The sequence below is a fragment of the Canis lupus genome, chromosome 11, assembly GCF_003254725.2.
Source record: "Canis lupus dingo isolate Sandy chromosome 11, ASM325472v2, whole genome shotgun sequence".
Lineage (NCBI taxonomy): Eukaryota > Metazoa > Chordata > Mammalia > Carnivora > Canidae > Canis > Canis lupus.
The window spans coordinates 5,871,203-5,886,924 of NC_064253.1; the positions used below are offsets into that span (position 1 = coordinate 5,871,203).

Sequence of the window (15,722 nt, forward strand, 5' to 3'; positions counted from 1 at the left end):
GCTGATTTAAGGTCTCTGTCTAGTAAGCCAATGTTTGAAAGTTCTCAGGGACATTTTCTACTGATGATTTTTCTCTGTGTATGGGTATATGTTTTTGTTTCTTTGCATGTCTCATAATTTTTGTTGCTGTTGTTGTTGGAAACATGATATTTTAAATAATGTGACAAGTCTAAGATCTCTTGCCCCTTTGGGGTTTGTTGTTGCTGATTGTTGTCACTTGTTTGCTTAGAGATTTTTCTGAACTAATTCAGTAAAGTCTGTATTTTTTTTGGTGGCCACTTTTGTCTTTGCTCAGTTAACTTAGTGGCCACCTAACGGTGAGACATAGATTCCCCTGAACATCTGAATCTCCCAGTTTTTGCCAAGGGGCTCTGTGTGGGTGTTGAGATATCCCTTCAACACTCAAACAGGCAGTTGACAACCCAGTCTAGGCTTGATGCCAGCTTGAGCAGTGCCTCACGATAAGCTAGATATGCTTTAGGGCTTTCTTGGGTTTCTTCCACTTAGTACAGCCTTTAGTCTTGTGCATAGCCCATAGAATGCATATGGCCTTTTAGATTTTCAAGAATAGACTGGAGCTTTTCAAAGCCCCTTCTAGGTTATCTAACTCCTGAGCTTTTCCTTTTAAACTTTTTGATGAACTTAGTGTTTGCCTCAATTGTTTGCCCACCTCAGGAGGTTGTAATATTAAACAATCGTCTACGTTATTTTCAACCAGTGCCCCTTATGAAAGGCTGTTCACACAGGCTGAACTGTGAAGTTAAGTCAAATAAAGATGGTCCTGACACGGGAGTCTTCCAGGGAACCACCGAGTAGTTCAAATAATGACAATTCTCTGAGAATGAGGCTTTTAAGAGACTTTGTGTTGCTTCCAGTGGCTGCCAGGCTACTGATCTGCACCATAATAACAGGCGGTTGATTTTCAAGGCTTCTGCAAAGCTGAGACAAAGGAAATGAAAATAAAGCAAGTTAAAATGTTATACAGCTCAGGTTGTTATTTTTTTTTAACTGAGATTTGGTTGTTTATTTTATTTGAACAAACACTCCCTTGGATCACTCCAAGATTTTGGTTATTTTCTGGAGTTTGAAATGGCTAATTCTGGCAAATTTTTCAGTGTTCACATTGCTTTCGTGGAGGAGAGAATTTTCAATGCTCCTTATTCTGCCTTAGTTCTGGATATTTATTTTGACTCTTGATCAATTTATGATGTGCTGACTCAGGTCTGAAATTCTCACTGGAGACTCCTAGGGTTGATTTCTTTACTAATAGCTTGAAACTAGATTTATGGGTCTGACAAACCTGGCTTGATTATTTAAAGGGGTTCTCTAAGAGCTTCTCCTTTGAGTTCTCTATAAACAAGATTCCTCTCACAGGCGTTGTTGGTTTGAGCTGGTGACACAGCATGACCCATATTTACACAAATAAGGGCCCTTAGGGAGCTGGCACAGGGGATGTCTCTCTGACCTCCCAATTCTTGCCTATATTCTCTTTCTCATGCTACACCATATTCTTTGCCTTTAAATAAAAGCCTATGTGAAGATACTCTGTGGAGTCTGGTGAATCCTTTAAAATAAGCAAACTAAGAAAATTTTTGCAATGGTATATCCATACAATGTAGCTATAGAAAAGAATGTGAAAGATATCTGTGGACTGATATGGAAAGATACACAGAAAATACTGTTAAATGAAAATACAAGGTGCTGAAGTGCCTTTTTTTTTAAGTGCTTTTTTTAAAAAAAAGATTTTATTTATTTGAGAGAGAGACAGACAGAGCATGGGTGAGGGGAGGGGCAGAGAGAGAGGGAGAAGAGACTTCCCGCTAAGCCCCATGACCCTGGGATCATGACCTGAGCCACAGGCAGACACTTAACAGACTGAGTCACTGAGCTACCACCAGAAGTTCATTTTAGTACACTATTTTTTTACATAAGAAAGGGGGAGAAATACAAGAGTATATAATTGTATTTGCTCACTTTACATCAGGAAACACAGAAAGGATACCAAAAGAAGCTATTAAAAATTATTAACTATGAAGGCAGTGGAAACCAGGTGTCTCAAGGTAAATTCCATACTGTCTTGATTATTGAGCCTTATGAATATATCACCCATTCAAAAAAATTAAATTTCCAAAGTAAATGAAGAGAAAAGGAAAAGAAAAATTAAGTCATATGACCCAAGAGGAATAATAAAGTATTACTGAGGTTCATGGTAAGTACCAAGATATAAAGATGGAAGAATAATAGACATGCCAAAACATAAGCATGAACAAAAAAGTAAGTAGGTACAAAGATACAAAGGCAAAGTTCCACTTGAGTATCATATAAAAGCCTTGGATTATTGTTTTGGTTCAGGATTTCCAATCTGCAGCAATGATGATATTCTGGGCAAGATATTTCTTTGTTGTAGGGGGCTGTCCTGTGTGCTGTAGGAAGTTCAGCAGTATCTCTAGCCTTTATTCACTAGATACCAGTAGCATCCCCCCTCACACACAAAATTGTGACAACCAAAAGACTTCATACATTGGCAAATGTCCAGGGGAGGCGAGTCACCAAAAGCACCTCCAGCTGAGAATCACTGCTTTAGCTAGTCTGAATCATAAGTGGGTTTTCTGAGTATCTCATTAAGAAATTTAAAAAAAAAATTTTTAGTGAATGTTTTCCTAGCAACTGATCTAGTTCCCAGAACTCATCTTTCAATGAAATGTCAAAAATTTCATATAATAGTATTTTCCAGTTCTTTTTAAATTAACATATGCCTGACTCAGCTAGTGTTTTATTTAGCAACTGTTGAGTGACATTAGTGCTTTATCAGAAATATTTTCCCTTTTTTAAAATTTTTTTTTTATTTATTTATGATAGTCACACACACAGAGAGAGAGAGAGAGAGAGAGAGGCAGAGACACAGGCAGAGGGAGAAGCAGGCTCCATGCACCGGGAGCCCAACATGGGATTTGATCCTGGGTCTCTAGGATCCCGCCCTGGACCAAAGGCAGGTGCTAAACCACTGTGCCACCCAGGGATCCCCAATATTTTCCCTTTAAATAAGATATTTAAATCACTGAATCATTTGGTGCTATTTTATTACTTTGAATCTTTTTGTGTGGTAGTCAATTGCTATTTGTCTAATGATATAGATAAATGGAATCAAACACTTGTGTCTGCTTACACACTTTTCAGTAGAGTTTCTTATATAAATGAGGGAAGGGAGACACCTCTAATGTGAATTTGTGTGTGTTTTTCTAATTATTTATTCATGAAAGACACAGAGAGAGGCAGAGACATAGGCAGAGGGAGAAGCAGCTCCATACAGGGAGCCTGATGTGGGACTCAATCCCAGGACTCCAGGATCACGCCCTGGGCCAAAGGCAGACACTCAACCACTGAGCCACCCAGGCGTCCCTCTAATGTGAATTTGAAGTGACTCTGTTACTGACTCCTTTTCTTTCTTTAACCTTTCCTGGGGAGTCTGGAATCCTTCAAGCAATTGACCAGTGGGCAGTAAGGACAAGAATTAATTAGCTTTGCATCTGTGATAACCCCCATCTCAAGATAACCTGAACTCAGAACCCCCCCCCCTCCCCCGCTACTCACAGTTCTGGCAGCCTGACTTGCAGTAGGAGAAACAGAAGGAGCTTTTTCTCCCTCAGCTCTACCCAGGATCTTCTGGGAGTGATGCTGGTGGCCATAATTATTTTTAAACATGATCGTTCCATTCCTGAAGAAAAATCAAACCTGTAATCAGGACCGGCCCATAGATTACAGCATAACCATACGCCTGAGCTTGGTGTCAAGTCTCCTTCCTCCTTCCTGTCCTGCTCCGGAGGTTTATTCTTAATGTGATTCATTTTAGTTGGAGGAGCAGGGAAGGTCACACTTCCCAGGAGAATGAATCACCTTGGTTTACCCCCTCTCTGAACTCAGGTGGAAGGCTTTCCTCATTGGATGGGATCTACAGTTCCGGAGGAAAGCGAAGACCGTTTTCGGGCCCAGACGGAAACAGTTCTCTTCGTTCTGAAAATCTAAAGATGGGATACGCTCAAAGGAGTCTTGGGCCAGCTGCCGAATCTTGCAGTCCTCTCTCCTGTTGCCCAGCGCCTGCTAAGTGCTTGCAACGGCGCTCCCGGCGCGGGCGAGTGCGTGCGTGCGGAGTCGCAGCTCGGCTCCCGGGCGTGGCAGCTCTCCCTGGAGCACCCGCTAAATAACAAACAGATGCCCTAAATGCCAAAGACCTCACCGGCGAGGGCACCACCTGGGAAACGAGTCCCGGCCTGGCAGCCTCTGTGAGCCAAGGCTAGCGCACGACTGTTGCACGAAAGGAGCGGGATTTGAAAGCCGATCGTCCCCTTTCCCCCTTTCCCGGGGACGTCCCCTAGGCCCCCCGAGCGAGCCTCAGGGGAAGTCTCCCCGCCTTCCCGCCGGCCACTCCTCCAGGCCTGCTTCCCAAGCGTGGGGAAAGGCTCGGAGGTTCCTGGCCTTGTTTCCACTTTGCACTCGCCGCCTGGGCTGCGAGAGTCCCCGGCTCATTCCGGAGGCGAATTTAGGGCCAGCGATTTGGCTCGGGGAGTTAGTTCTGAGTTGTGGCCGTCCCTCACAGGGTGATTTCAGAGTGCGTCTCCGACAGTCCAGGTGGTCAAGCCCCTCACCCCACCCCCAGCACTCGCAGCCCGGGCCAGTGGCCAGCAGGTGTGCTGGCCGCAGACCTCCTGCGTTCCGGGAGCGCAGTGCGCTCTGCACTTGTCTCTTTTCCGACCACACGTGAAACCGCGCCAGGGCGCATCCGGCAAGTCTCACGAACCCAAACATCCCCGTCGGAGGTGTCCAAGTTCGAGTCTGGCCCGACCGCCCCCTTCCCGTTCCCACTTGGAAGCCTCCTCTACGAGGGCTTTCCCTTTGGACCCAAAGGGGCGCGCGCTGCGGTGCGCGGGATCCGCCTCTTCCCCAGGCCCCGGCGGGGCGGGGATGGGTAGGCAGGGACCTGGATCTGATTAGCTGGGAGGGGAAGCCGTGGTCCCAAGCGCTCGCTCCTGTCTCCCGAGCTCCTCGAGGCAAGGAGGAGACAGGGAGGAGGGACGGCACAGAGGAAGAGCGGGGGTCCCATCACTCGCACCCCGGTCGAGGCTTGCTGCCGTCTGCCGGCGGCGCTCGGCTCGCGCTCGCCGGGGGCCCAGCCATGGGGCCCCCTTCCAGCTCCGGCTTCTACGTGAGCCGCGCGGTGGCCCTGCTGCTGGCGGGGCTGGCGGCCGCGCTCCTGCTGGCGCTGCTGGTGCTCGCCGCCCTGTACGGCCGCTGCGCGCGCCTCCCGCCGTCGGAGCTCCGCCACTGCGGGCGCCCGGACGCCGCGCCCTCCCCGACCCGCTCGCCGGGGCAGCCTCTGGCCACCGGGCAGACCCGCCCCAGTCGTGAGCCCGCGGGGACGGCCGCCCCGGGCACCTGGCGACCCCCGGGGCCCTGGGACCAGCTGCGCCTGCCGCCCTGGCTCGTGCCGCTGCACTACGAGCTGGAGCTGTGGCCCCGGCTGCGGCCAAACGAGTCCTGGGCTTCGACGTTGACCTTCACCGGCCGCGTGAACATCACGGTGCGCTGCACGGTGGCCACCGCGCGGCTGCTGCTGCACAGCCTCTTCCTGGACTGTGAGCGGGCGGAGGTGCGGGGTCCTCTCCCCTCCGGCGCGGAAGACCGCACGGTGGGCCGCGTGCCCGTGGACGACGTGTGGTTCGCCTCCGACATGCAGTACATGGTGCTGGAGCTCGGCGGGACCCTGCAGCCCGGCAGCCGCTATGAGCTGCAGCTCAGCTTCTCTAGCCTGGTGTACCAGGACCTCAGGGAGGGACTCTTCTTCAACGTCTACACGGACCAGGGCGAGCGCAGGTAAGGGCAGGCCGGCCGGGCCCCCGCTCTGGCTGAGAGTCCAGCCGCCTACCTGCGTCCAGGTGCGCGTCTCCTGCCCTTCCCCCAAAGCCCCCGTCACCCGCGACGCCCTCCTGTAGACGCAAAGGAGGGCGCCTCCTTCCTCCCTTCCCTTCAGAACCCCTGCTTGTGATCAAGGCGACAGACCGTCCGTGGTCCGTCCTCTGGCCACTTTTTAGCGCTGTCCCTGCCCATCCTCCAGTTTGTTGCTACCCTAGAAGTTCACCGCCGTCCCCAGAAAGCCCCCCTGCCCCGCCCCACCTTTGCCCTAATCCAAGGTTGCTTCACCAGCGGGAGCAATCCCTGGCTTGGTCCGCGAACCGGCAGGAGCGGTACGTCTGGGAATTCCTTGGAAATGCAAATTCCCCGCCCTGGACCAAAGGATCAGAACCTGAGTTTTAACAAGATCAGAGGGGGATTTCTGGGTGTTAAAGTTGGAAAGAAGCCCCGGGCTGTCGCACTCTTGCGCCCCCGCAGTTCCCTGCGTTCCCTCCGGAGCGTGCCCCAGCGCTCAGCTGGCTGCTCCGTCTCTTTCCTCGGCCCTAGCGCTCCGGAGCAGCTGTTCTTGCAACAAATAGACTCACGTCGGTGCTGTTCTCATATATATTTTTTTCTCCTTGCTGAAGTTCTCCAACACTTAAGGATCCCCTTTAACTCATCCCCTCCCATCCCCTGCCTGGAGTCTGGTTTTGGGGTGACCCGCAGCTTTCCCGACCCCTCCCCTCTGATACTAAGCAACTGCCCTGCCTAGTATCACCAGCCGGCGCTTTTGGGATTTCTTTCGCTGGGAAAAAAGTAAAAATTTAAAAAAACTAAATATAAATATAATAATAATAATAATAATAATAATAATAATAATAATAATAAATAGCGGTGAAAAGAAACCTCCCCCTCTGAGTTTGCAAGCTTACGTAGCATACATGTGTTCTCTTTACACTCATTTGGGATAATGTTTTCCACACGGAGTGTTTCCAGCTCAGGAACTGCCTTTTTCCACGCTCTGTGACCATGTTACTGACCCACCTCAGGCGAGCGCCAGGGAAATACTTTATGTGAAAGATACCAAAAAGGTCTTTCTTCAAACTGGCGCTCTTTTTTTGCATACACTGGTGGAGCATTTGCGGTTTACACAATTGGGTGTACTTTGCCTTTTATTATTAGAGACAATGTTCTCAAATGCAAAGAAACCTACTAAATTACCCTCCCACCCACACACACACACACTAAATCATCTCTGGCATTATTTTCAAAACTTCAAGGCTTTTAAAATAAGTTTAATAAGCTGCCTTAGTGGATGTGTAATCTGTAACTTTTGTTTAAGGACTATATGCTCTTTTTTTTTCCTTTCAAAAATGCATCAAAGCTTGAAAATATAGTTTTGAAAATTTTCTCATCAAGGTGATGTGTTACCAGACTGGAGGGCACTGGGAACGTTTTGCAATTACTGTGCGTGTGGTTTAGAGTGCAAGATTTTTCAGGAGGGGAAAAAAAAGGACACTGAATGCACATGGGGCAGTAGTTTCTGCTGTGGGTCAGTACATCTTCGACTGCTAACCCATCTCTTCCCTCTTAATGAGGCCGTAGCCTGGATAAACTGCCCTAGCAAATATGGGAAATGAAATTCCCTTTCCATTTTTCTGTTGTGTTGCCAACTCCAGTGGTAACTAGAAACCATATTTTGAGAACTTTAAAATTCAAACAAGCAGAAATCCTAATAAAGTCCCACAGATGTTCAGAGGCCAATGTAGTGTTCCAGACTTAGGACGTCTTTGCAGGAGCTGTTGCTTTGAAAGTGCTCTTCTGGGTCTCTGCTTGGGAAACCACAAGAGAAAGAAACCTCCCATTGAGCCTGACGCCAAGGTCACCAAGAATGTGGACAAAATGACAAGTGTGGTGAAGCTGATTTTGAAAGCCCGACCAGGCCTGAGTTTGAGCTGTGTGACTTGAGTCAGGCCCTGCATGTCTCTGAGTTGATTCCTTCATTCAAGGAATAGACACAAGTGTCAACCTTTAGAGTGTTGTGAGAATTGATGAGAAATTAATGCACAAGCTGTGCAGTGGTCACTATCTCATTAGCTTGGTGTGTAATTGTCAGGAGCAGCCTCTTGCTATTGAAACACTGCACCTGCCACGTTCCTGGAAGATGTGAGCCTCAGGAGGAGATTCGCACCTGGGGAGAAGCTGCCTACAGATTTCACATTTTTCTTGCCCTGTCTCTGATGCCAGCGGCCAGCAGTTGGAACAGGTTTACGTCTCTTCTTTGGTGACCCCTTATCATGGTCTGGACAGGCTGAAGTTTTTAAATAATTTTACTCAACACTAAGGAAAAGAAGAAGAAGAAGAAGAAGAAGAAGAAGAAGAAGAAGAAGGAGGAGGAGAGGAGGAGGAGGAGGAGGAGGAGGAGGAGGAGGAGGAGGAGGAGGAGGAGGAGGAAGAAGAGGAAGAGGAAGAGGAAGAAGAAGAAGAAGAAGAAGAAGAAGAAGAAGAAGAAGAAGAAGAAGAAGAAGAAACTCATTCTAGAAAATACAAAAAGCATCCCTATCTCACACTTTTAAGGCTTTACAATTTTCTAGCTTCAGAGGTTGCTGGGGATGCTTCCTGTCTGTTCTCTGCCTTTCTCCACTTGGCTGGTACCATCACACTTCTGCCCTTCTGCCATATAGGAGACATTTACTGGATGCTTTAGATTGTGCTGCTGTGTGTCAGTGTCTGCTTCTCTCATTCCATGTGTAGAAAATTGAGGGCAAAATCCAAATGTTAATGTTCCTCAAAACAGTGTTTCGCAGACTTCATTCTCTGGCACATCAACCTGGAAGGTTTTGCCATATTCACATGCCTCTGGCTGTATTTTTTGCTAAAAAATATCGCTCAATTTAAACAAAAATATTAAGTAGGTTTGTTAAAAAGCGACTCTACATCATAAATGGGAAACCATTTGGAGCCCTGATGAGAGCTGAGAGTCATGATGCTGTACGGTCCAATACAATGGAAAAACGATGTTACTAAGTTCCCCTGTTAACGATGGTCTGCTGAAGGATCCGAAGGCTCTGAATCTAGGGCTACTGTCTCTTTGTTAAAAAGAGTAATTAGAATTAGATGTTGAAGATAAATAACACCAAACCAAGATTTGCTCTTGACTTTACCAGAATGATTAATAGAATTGGAAAAAAGACTATCTCATATGTGAGTCAGATCTACGTAATAGGGTGTCCAAGAGCTACCTCAAATCCCTCTCCCTCTATACTTGGGGAAATCCTGAATTAGAGTAGTGGTTCACAAATCTTTAATGTATATGAGAATCACCAGAGGAATTTATCAAAGTTTTGGGGGCACACCCTCAAAAATTGCAGATCAGTCCACTCGTGTTCATGGTAACATTAGTCATAATAGTCACAAGGTGGAAGCAATGCATGCTCACTGATGGATGAATGGATAAACAAAATGTGGTTTATACATACAAGGGAATATTATTCAGCCTTAAAAAGGAAGGATGTGTTCTGGGGCACCTCGGTGGCTCAGTCGGTTAAGTGGCCAGCTCTTAATCTCCACTCAGGTCTTGATCTCAGGGTTTTGAGTTTGAGCCCTAGATTGGGCTCCCTGCTGGGCATTGAGCCTATCTAAAAAAAAAAAAAAATAAGAAGATTCTGACACATGCTACAACATAGATGAACTCTGAGGAGACTGTATTTAACTACTTAACTACCACCTAGAGTAGTCAGATTCAGAAATAGAAAGTACAGTGCTGGTTGTTAGGAACTGGGGGAGTGGGAAGTCACTGATAAATGGGGACATTTTGTTGTTTCCAGTTTTCGTCTATTACAAATAAAGCTTTTGAGAGCAATTGTGTATGAGTGTTTGGTTGAACATGAGTTTTCATTTTTCTGGAATAAATGCCCAAGAGAGTAAGTGGTGGGTCATACAGTTGTTTCATGTTCTGTTTTTAAGAAACTGCTAACTTAAAAAAAAAAAAAAAGAAAAGAAAATGCTAACTTGTTTCCCAAAGCATCTGTACTAGTTTACATTCCCACCAACACTGTATCAATGATAGTTTCTCTGCATCTCAGGCACCATTTGCTTTTACCACTGTTTTCTTTTTTAGCTGTCATGATGAGCATATAGTGATATCTCATTGTGCTCTTCCTTTGCATTTTTCTGATCCATAGTCAGACATGTTATCCATTGTGCCACTGGCCCTCACTTAATTTGCATTTTTCTAGTGGCTAATGATGTTCAGCATCTTCTTATGCTTATTTGGCATCTGTATATCACCCTTGTTGAAATGTCTTCTCATGTCTTTTGCCCATTTTCCAGTTGAATTGTTCTTTTTGCCATTGAGTCCTGAGAGTTCATGATATATTCCAGATTGGAGTTTATTGAGACATATGGTTTACAAATAGGTTCTCCTAGTTTGTAGCTTGTTTTTTCATGCTTTTAATAAGGTCTTTCAGGGAGCAAAAATTTTGAATTTTAATAAAGTCCAATTTATCAATTATTTATTTAATTTTATTTTTTCCAATTTATCACATTTTTAAAATATTTTATTTATTTATTTGAGAGAAAGAGAGCACAAGCAGAGGAAGGGGCAGAGGGAGAGGGAGAAGCAGACTCCCTGCTGAGCAAGGAGGTCAATGTGGGACTCAAACCCAGGACTCTGGGATTCTGACCTGAGCTGAAGGCAGATGCTTAACCGACTTAGCCACCCAGGCACCCCAATTTCAATTTTTTAAATAGGCCATGCTTTTGGTATCATGTCTTGGAATTCTTTCTTAAAAAGACTATTTTAGAGTAGTTTTATGTTTAAAACCAAATTAGAGGGTGGTACAGAGATTTTCCAAATAGCCCCTGCACCTGCACATGTATGGCATCACCCATTATGGACATTGCTCACCAGAATGATACATTTTTTAAAATAGATTTTATTTATCTATTCATGAGAGACACAGAGACAGGTAGAGACACAGGCAGAGGGAGGAGCAGGCTCCCTGTGGGGAGCCTGATGTAGGACTCGATCTCAAGACCCCAGGATCACACCATGAGCCAAAGGCAGATGCTCAACCACTGAGCCACCCAGCACCTTGATACATGTTTTTAACCAAAGATGAACCTATATTGACACATCATGATTCCTCAAAGCCCATAGTTTACCTTAGGGCTCGCTCTTGGTGTTGTACATTCTACGTGTTTGGACAAATGTATAATGAGATACATCTATCATTCTACTATCATACAGAGTATTTTAACTGACCTAAAAATCCTGTTATTTGCCTATTCATCCCTGCCCCAGTCATTGATCTTCTTGTCTCTATAGTTTTGCCTTTTCTAGAATATCTTATATTTGGAATCCTACTATAGGTACATAGCCTTTTCAGATCTGGCTTCTTTAACTTGGTAATATGCATTTAAGATTCCTTCATGTCTTCTCATGTCTTGATCATTTCTTTTCAGCACTAAGTAATATTTCTTTGTCTGGGTGTACCCTAGTTTACTTATCTATTTTATTTTATTTTATTTATTTATTTTTTACTTATCTATTTACCTACTGAAAAACATCTTAGTTGCTTCCAAGTTTTGGCAATTATGAAAAAAGGTCTTCTAAATTCTTTGTGCAGATTCTGCATAGATATAAACTTGTGTAGACATAAACTTTTACTTCTTAGATAAAAGAAAAGCCTAATTGCTGAGTCATATGGTAAGAATATGCTTAGTTTTATAAGAAACCACGAAACTGTCTTTCAAAGTGGCTATACTATTTTGTATTCCCACCAACAATGTATGAGAGTGCCTGTTGCTCCACATCCTCACTAGCATTTGGTGTTGTCAGTGTTCTGGACTTTGGCCATTCTAATAGGTGTTCGGTGGTATCTTATTGTTGTTGTTGTTTTTTCCTTATTGTTGTTTTAATTTGCATTTCCCTGATGACATATGATGTGGAGCACTTTTTAATATCTGTATAATTGAATATATAGTATAATATACATAATATGTATTATATGTTAATATAATATTTATTATATATTATATATCATATAATACAGTATATATTATACATGTAAATATAATACCTGTATAATTGCCATCTGTATAATTTCTTTGGTGAGTTGTCTGTTGAGGTTTTGACCTATCTTTCAGTTGAATTGCTTGTTTTCTTATTGCTGAGTTTTAAAAGTTCTTTGTATATTTTGGATATCAGATATGTCTTTTGCAAATATTTTCTCCCGGTCTGTGGCTTGTCTTCTCATTGTCTTTATACTATTTTTTACAGAGCAGAAGTTTTCAGGGTTTTTTGTTTGTTGGTTTCTTTTTTACATTTCTTTAAATTTAAATTCGATTTGCCAACATATAGTATAACACCCAGTGCTCATCCCATCAAGTGCCCTCCTCAGTACCTGTCACCCAGTTACCCCATCCCTCCACCCACCTTCCCTTCTGCAACCTTTTATTTCCCAGAGTTAGGAGTTAGGAGTCTCTTCCGTTTTTTGTTTTTGTTTTTAAAGATTTTATTTATTTATTCATGAGAGACATGGAGAGAGAGGCAGAGACACAGGCAGAGGGAGAAGCAGGCTTCCCACAGGGAGCCTGATGCGGAACTCAATTCCAGGACCCTGAGATCCCGTCCTGAGCCCAAGGCAGACACTCAACCACTGAGCCACCCAGGCATCCCAGAGGTTTTCAGTTTTAAAGAAGTCCACTTTATCAATTATTTCTGTCACGGATCATGCCTTTAGTGTAGTGTCTAAAAAGATATCACCATACTCAAGGTCATTGAAGTTTTCTCCTATGTTTTCCTGTAGGAATTTTATATTTTTGAGTTTTATATTTTAAAGTGACCTATTGTGAGTTTATTTGACCCATTATAAGTTACATTTTGTGAAGGGTATAAGGTTGGTGTCTAGATTCAATTTTTTTTCATGTGGATGTCTAGTAGTTCCAGCAATGTTTGTTGAAGAGACTATCATTACTCCATTGCATTGCCTTTTCTCCTCTGTCAAAATTCAGTTGACTGTATTTATATGGGTCTCTTTCTGGAATCTCTGTTCTGTTCCATTGATCCATTTGTCTATTCTTCACCAATATCACACTCTTTTGATTACCATAGTTTTACAGGAAGTCTTGAAGGCAAGTAGTATCAATCTTCCAAGTTTGTTCTTCTCTTTCAATATTGTGTAGGGTATTCTGGGTCTAGTTGTCTCTCCATATATAAACTTTTGCTTCTCCATATAAACTGGTTTGTTGATATCCACAAACTTAACTTGCTGGGATTTTTATTGGGATTGCATTGAATTTACAGACCAAGTTGGAAAGAACTGACATCTTGATAACATGACTCTACCTGTCCACAAACATGGAATATATCTCCATTTATTTAGTTGTCTTTAAAATTTCATTCATCAAAGCTGTCTACTTTTCTTCATATATATCTTGTACACATTTTGTTAGATCTATACTTAAGTATTTCATTTTGGGGGGTGCTAATATAAATGGTATTGTGTTTTTAATTTCAAATTTCACTTGTTAATTGTTGGCATGTAGGAAAACAATTGACTTTTCTATATTAGTCTTGTATAAATAAAACTTACTATAATTGTTTATTAGTTCCAGGAGTTTTTTGGTCAATTCTTTTGAATTTTCTACATAGACCATCATGTCATCTTGACTAAAGAGTGTTTTGTTTCTTTCTTCCCAATCTATACATCTTTTATTTCCTTCTCTTGACATACTACATTAGTAAGGACTTCCAGCATAATGTTAAAGAGGAATGGTGAGAGGGAACCTTCTTGCCTTGTATCTGACCTTAGTGGGAAAGTTTTCAGTTCTCATCATTAAGTATGAAGTTTAGCTGTAGATTTTTCATAATCTTTTTCAGGATAGAGAAGCTTCCCTCTATTCCTATTTTACTGAGAATTTTTATCATGAATAAATATTGGATTTTGGCAAATGCTTTTTCTGCATCTATTGATAAGATCATGTGATTTTTCTTATTTAGATGTGATGGATTACACTAATTAGTTTTCAGATGTTGAACCAGTCTTGTATATCTGAGATAAGCCCCACTTGCTTGTGGAGTACATTTCTTTTTATACATTGTTGAATTTGATGTGCTAATATTTTGTTGAGAATTTTTGCATCTGTGTTCATGAGGGATATTGGTCTATAGTTTTCTTGTTTTTGTAATGTCTTTGTCAGGTTTTGGTTTTGGGGTAATGCTGTCCTCACAGAATGTGTCAGGGATTATTTCCCCGCCTTTATCCTCTGAAAGAGATGGTAGAGAATTGGTATCTTTTGTTCCTTAAGTGTTTGGTAGAATTTACCAGTGAATCCACCTAGGTCTTGTGCTTTCCATTTTGGAAGGTTATTAACTATTGATTCAATTTTTAAAATAGAGGGTTATTCAGGTTGTGTCTTCTGGGTGTTCTGACAGATTATGTCTTTTAAGCAATTAGTGCATTTTATCTAGATTATCAAATTTGTGAACATAGACTAGTTCATAGTACTCCTTATTATCTTTTTAATGTTCATGGAATCTATACTGATGAATCCTCTTTCATTTCTGATCTTAGTTTTGATATGTTGAATTAATATTTATCATGTGCATTATTGTTTTCTATTTATTACCATTGTTCTTTGTTCCTATTTTTGTCTTCTCCTTTTATGCCTTTCTCACTATGTTCTGCCAATCTGTGAATATAGAACGTATGTACATTTATTTAGATCTTTGATTTGTTTCATCAGCATTTTGTTGTTTTTACCATACAAGTCCTATACTCTACCAATAGATAGAGTGCTTTGGATTTCCTGGTCCAAGGTCAAGTTGGGAAATTCAAACCAAATCTAACCCATTAGCATTTAATTTTATTTGAGCAATTGTAAATGGTTTTGTATTTTTAATTTTAATTTTCATGTATTTGTTGCTACTATCTAGAAATACTGAATTTTATATGTTTATCTTGTAACCCATGACTTGCTCATCTCACTTACTAGATCTAGGAATTTTTTTGTAGATTCCTTGGACTATTATAAACAAAGCTTCTATAAATATTCATGTATAAGTCTGTGTATTAATTCTTTGTATGAATTCATTTCTCTTAAGTAAACAACTAGAGGAGTGGGATGGTTAGAAAATCTAGAAAGTAAGTGTTTAATTTCCTAAGAAATTATAAAATTGTTTTCCAAATATTTTGAGGATTTGATATTTTCATCGATATTATTGGAGAATTCTAGTTGTTTATTCTCAGCAACATTTGGTATTACTGCTAGGCTTTTTCATTTTAACCATTCTAATAGACGATTCTCATTGCAGTTTTAATTCATATTTTCCTAATGACTAATATTGTGCATCATTTCCTATACTTACTTGCCATCCATGCATCTTAGTGAAGCATCTGTTAAAACTCTTTTGCCCATTTTTGTTGTTTGTTCATTTTCTTATTGTTGAATTTTCTACGTAAGTGATCATACTGTTTCAGATAAAGACAGTTTTACTTTGTTACTTTAGGTGCCTTTTCTTTCTTTTCTTTGCTTTACATCCATGTCTACACCCTCTATTACAGTGTTGGATAAAAGTGGTTAAGTACAGATATCCTTGTTTGTTCCTTAAAGTGAAAGCTTTCAGTCTTGCACTGTTAATTATGATTTTTTTCCTGTCGTTTTTCTTCTTCTTCTTCTTCTTCCTCTTCTTCCTCTTCCTCCCTCCTTTTTCTCTTCTTCCTCCCCAACTCCTCCTTTTCCTCCTTCTCCACCCTTTTGTAGATTGAGGAAGTTACCTTCTGATTTCTAATTTTCTGAGAATTTTTATCAGATTGGATGCCAGATTTTGC

General features: G+C 42.2%; 1 protein-coding gene across 1 annotated transcript in view; it reads left to right on the top strand.

Annotated features, from left to right (window-relative positions):
- Positions 1 to 5,015: 5,015 nt before the first annotated feature.
- LVRN (laeverin) overlaps positions 5,016 to 15,722 on the top strand; it is a 66,371-nt gene continuing 55,664 nt past the window's right edge. The window contains exon 1 of the mRNA XM_025446705.3: positions 5,016 to 5,868. Within this exon, the coding sequence (XP_025302490.1) occupies positions 5,171 to 5,868 (698 nt within the window). The 5' untranslated portion in view covers positions 5,016 to 5,170. The remainder of the gene's footprint in view (positions 5,869 to 15,722) is intronic.